General features: G+C 45.9%; 1 protein-coding gene across 1 annotated transcript; it reads right to left on the bottom strand.

Annotated features, from left to right (window-relative positions):
• Positions 1-1,594: 1,594 nt before the first annotated feature.
• LOC118780399 (adenosine receptor A1-like) lies at positions 1,595-4,709 on the bottom strand. Its single transcript, XM_036532855.1, has 3 exons — positions 4,351-4,709; positions 2,041-2,707; positions 1,595-1,609 (listed from the first exon to the last, which is right to left on the bottom strand). The coding sequence occupies exons 1-3, from the start codon at positions 4,707-4,709 to the stop codon at positions 1,595-1,597; spliced, it is 1,041 nt and encodes a 346-aa protein (XP_036388748.1).
• Positions 4,710-5,131: the final 422 nt, after the last annotated feature.

Genomic DNA, 5,131 nt, shown 5'->3' on the forward strand with positions numbered 1-5,131 from the left:
AAAATAATCAGAGACTCCACCCACCCCGCCCATTGACTGTTCACCTTTCTGCCCTCTGGCAAATGCTACCGTAGCATGCGGTGCAAGACTGCCAGACTCAGAAATAGCTTCTTCCCACAGGCCATCAGAATACTCAACTCACATTAACAATACACAGACATGCTGGCTGTTGGACTGCCCATACATGCGCACAGACTGACTGAATCACATATGCCCTTATTCCCTATGCTGCTATTTTTGAGCAACAATTCAGTGCCTTCACCACTGAGCACTCTTTAACCATCCACTGGTGCCTGTTTACATCAATGTTACATTGAGCAATACACTCACAGTGTAAAGTATGTGCAATATACCCACTGTGGAAACTTAGTGCAATTGTGAAAACTATGTGCATTTTTTTGTATAGTTTTTGTACAGTTCTTGTATAGTTTTTGTGTATATTTAGCTTAGATTGTCTTACATGCTGATATGTTATCTTGTCTGTCTGTGGTGTATATTATGTCCACCCGATGTTGTCCTGCTAGTACCAGCTTTATGTTGTTGTCTTACTTGTGCCTGTACTTACCTTGCACATTGAGCATTGGGCTCGGAGAAACACAATTTCGTTCTGCTGTACATTACTTGTTGTATGGTTGGAATGACAATAAAGTACACTTTGACTTTGGATTGTGCTGCAACACTGTTCTCGAAGTTATTTTTATCCATTGCGCACAAATTTTCATTCCCGTGGGTTTGCTGACCAATTTAGGCTGATTGTAAAGGTACACATCGCCTCAGTGTGCTGCGGGCCACACTCTATCCAAAAGGAAGTGATGTGTACTTTTAAAGTCAGACTAAATTAGTCATTACACCCATGGGAAAGCAGAATGCTGCAAATTGATAAAAATAACCCTGAGAACGGCGCTGCCGTGCCATCTGATATTGAGCCCTGTTTGCAAAAAGTGTGTGGTTGTGTATGGAGGATGTGTCCTCCAACCCCCTCTTCTACACCATTAATGTGTAGATTACAGACAATATGGTGGTTGATGAGATGAATTGCATGCCAGAGGAAAGTTTTTAACAGGCTGCTAAAAGTGTGCATGAATCCAAGGATTGACAGTTTGCAGATGAGAGAAATGGGGACAGAATAGATACAAATAAAACCGATCCATATTTTCCAGTTTTAGAGGCTTCATTGAGCAGCCCAGCAGGCCTGTCTCCAGTTTTGTCTAATGAATGACTTTTACAATTGTGTGCATCCGTGCTAATCCATGCTATCTCTCCTTTGTGTCAGTACACCAATCAATCAATGGAATCAAGCATTCCAAGCATCAATGACAGTATATGTGATTTATCACTTGTTTTTGATTTGTGACCAGTACATATAGTTTACCCTCCATATTTTATTACCTCCATTGCTAGAGTAAGGGTCAAATCTATGAATGTTGTGATAAATATAATACATGACCAATTCACTGTAAACTATTTGGTCAACTAGAACATTCTGAACAAGGGTCACAGTGATCATGCTGCAGTGACTGTACGAAGGGGAAGTTTCAGAAACAAGCAACAAAATTTTGCTGTGTTTTTCCATATTTCAATTACAAAGGCGCCATCAAAATTTATCTTGCTGGAGACATGAACATGAGACATGGGTTTGTGGGTTACACTTGTCTTGGTCAGTGTTGGTCTCTACCCAAAGTGTGATGTAGGGGGCAATGTAACATAACCACATGTGCGGTGACTGACTTGAGCGCACGCTTCAGCAAAGTGTTGTTTTTAGTGCCCCTCCAAGGCTAACAGGCCTCAGTGATTTAGTACGGATGATTATAGCACATTCAACCTGTCAGGTCCTGGTACCAGCTGGTGATGATGCTGAGAATTAGTACCATGGTTCTGAGTGTGTGACTCTCCTGCAGAGGCTGACATCCCGCAATAGAGTTACACTAAGTCGATCAGTGTTCAGTGTGGTGGAACACTGGGCATATGCATCAGCTGGTTGTGTTTTTAGTGGGGGCATACACCATGTGGTTGCTGGTTTGATAACTGTCCAGAACATACCGGTTGCACTTGTTTGAGGCCGTTGATGATATTAAGGAAATAAACATGCTGCTTTCCGCCCGGGGTGCTCAGGGCGAGGTGGGCGGTCGGGCGGGCGCTCTTCGGTCTCCCCCAGAACTGGCGCAGTGTCTGGGCGAGCATGGCGCGGACGCGTTCGATGCGGAAGGCATACACCAGGGGGTTGACGGCAGAGTTGACGTGCGACATGAAAATGCCAACATACCTGGCCCTCTTGGGCACCTCGCACCCAGGACAGAAGAGGATGACGCAGTTCGTAATGTGCAGGGGCAGCCAGCAGAGGGCAAAGAGGAGCACCACCAGGGCTAGCGACTTCGCCAGCCTCAGCTCCCGGCGGTAGTACTTCCCGGCATCGCCGGCGGTCTTGGCGCGCCGGCCGAGGCGGCAGCGGATGACGCGGAAGATCTCGGTGTACAAACTGATCATGACGGCGAGCGGCGCCACCACGCAGCCGAAGAAGTTGAAGTAGACCATGAAGTCCAGTCGCATGACAGCCGAGAACTCACACACAATGCTGCCCGCACTGAGGTTGCCTTGCGGGTCCTGACCATGCCAGCCTAGCATGGGCACCATGCCGGTGAGGATGGAGAGCAGCCAGCACACACACACCACCGCCCACGCCCGCTGTTGTGTCATGATGACACCGTACCTGAGGGACAGGTGAAAGTAGGCAAGACAGAGTATGTAAACTGGGGTACTCTTAAACCATTTCCTCTGTGTTGTTCATAGGGATTATACTGGTATTAGCTGAACTGGTGAAGACTTTCATTTTAAATTTGATTTTATTAAGAACTGAAAAAAAAAGAAAAAATCTCAGAAATCTCTCCAGATATTTTACAATATGTATGGACAATCCACAACCGTGTTCAAAAATGCAGTGTTTCTCTGCAAACAAACTTCACCAAAATGTGAGTCAGTCTGCACCATAATTGGGTCTCGGTTCACTTGTTTCTGTTTTTAACCAGCCAGTTTCCATATTTACATGAAATAAACAGAGAAGAAAGGAACTGATGGATTAGAAAGTTTGTTGCTGAATTGATTGAAAATTTGAACATAACCCCGAGATCTTTTAGAGCAGCATATGTGCTTGATTTTTTTGTCAGTCAGATTTTTTTGTTTTGTCAGAAAAATCCTTTCAAGTGTAAGAACTTGTACAAATTTGTCTGCTGTCTTGGTTGTGCAGCTGTTTTTGAAGGCCAACAACAGAGTCTGACCTGAAAACATTACAGAAAGGAAATATTTGTGTGAACAGATCATATGTCCGCGGACGTCTTTGACGAAAATGTCAGTCTTGTTTGAATTGTATGTAATAAGTTTGACAGCTGAGGTACTGTGACAGTCATTTGTCATGTATGTATGCAAATGTAATCTTTTCTTTTCCCAGCATGACTCTCATGAAGCTGAATAAACCCATGGTTTCAGTTAGCAGACTTTCATTAGATATTTCAGTATAACTGGAAGTAGCTCTGTAAGGGCTGACATAAGCAAAAAAATCTAATATGACTTGCACCTGGATACACAGTGGAGAATCCATACAGAAATGAGCGCATCTTGTGAAATGTTTTCATTGGTGTTTGTCAGAAAGCCATGAATTGTTGCATTATACAGTCATGACTCTTTCTGTCTGAAGTCCAGCTGAACTGACACTGAAAGTAAATGAGACATTGACGTTTCCCTCTCATTAATTCTTAACAACTAACTTGAAACACCAAAAATGACTCAGTGTAACGTACACAAACTTTCTCATCATTTTAATTTGCTTGGCTGTCCAGCCCGTTGATTTGCATTAAAATGAGTCAGACTGCACTGTTCTCCAGCAGGTGGACAAAGAGAAACAGCAGTGGAGGGGAGCAGCAGTGCTAACTGGGCTGACACCACTGGCATATTTTGACCACTGCATGAATTTTTAGGATAGGAAAATAAGTACAATTAATGAAATATGAATTCAAAATTCATGAAAAAACACTGAAAAAGAGGGAAATGAGAATAAATGAGAAATAAATTGAGGAATGATTATTTACATCAAAGATCATAGTTTTTATCAGAGCACAAATAACCACTTTGCTCCACCTCCATCTAAAACTGCTTCCCTTGGAATCCCACTGATTGAAAATGACGTTAGATTTGTACTGATGATTTCTTGAGTACAGCTTATGTGACCACAATGCTATGGAAGGAAGTATTGAGGGGCTTTTGAATTTTCGATCAGGGGGCATGACAAAGTAAAGCCAATAGGAGTGATAACATAGAGGCAGCAGTGGAGGTGCCAACCCAACCCGAGCCCGGACTCACCTGGTGGGGACCTTGACCCGCAGGTAGCGGTCGACGGCGATGGCCAGCAGTGAGAGGATGGAGCTCTGAGTGATGACGAGGAGCAGGCAGGAGAGGAAGAGGCAGGCGTGGAACGGCGTCCTCACGCCCAGGTTGACCAGCACGCTCAGCGGGATGACGAGCGTCCCCACGGCGACGTCGGCCAGCGCCAGCGAAGCCACGAAGCAGAAGGTGGTCTCCCGCCAGGCCCGGTTGAAGGCAAGCAGCAGCACCACCGGGACATTGCCCAGCACCGAGGCCAGCCCGATGACCACCTCCACCGAGACGTACACCGCATCCATGTGTGCCCGGGCCACGAGCGTCCACGGCACAGGTGGCATTTGGAGAGGCCCTTGGTCAGTCCTGAGATCCACCCTCCCCCTGGCCCACTCTCAGCTTTAAACCTCCTTTTCCTCTCTCTTACTCCATCCTCTCCCCTCCTCTCCTCCTTCCCTCTGCATCTCCCTCTCCCTCCCTCAGTCTCCCTCAGACCCTCAGTCTCCCTCCCTCTGTTGTGATCACACTGAGTCACTGAGCTCCCCGTGGTGCCCCCACCGCCCCAGATTACTGCAAACACACCAATTAGAGTCCTGATCCATCTGAACCCCCTCCTCCGGTGCCTTCGCTGGTTCTCAGCAGGAGAAGGGAAAGGGCTTCACAATCTGAGAAAGGTTCACAATCTGATTGTCATTACCAAGACTGAAGTGGTCAGGTCTAGTAGGTTTAGTAGCTTTGAGAGGTACCTTGGTGTCAGTTTATTCCC

The sequence above is a fragment of the Megalops cyprinoides genome, chromosome 7, assembly GCF_013368585.1.
Source record: "Megalops cyprinoides isolate fMegCyp1 chromosome 7, fMegCyp1.pri, whole genome shotgun sequence".
NCBI lineage: Eukaryota > Metazoa > Chordata > Actinopteri > Elopiformes > Megalopidae > Megalops > Megalops cyprinoides.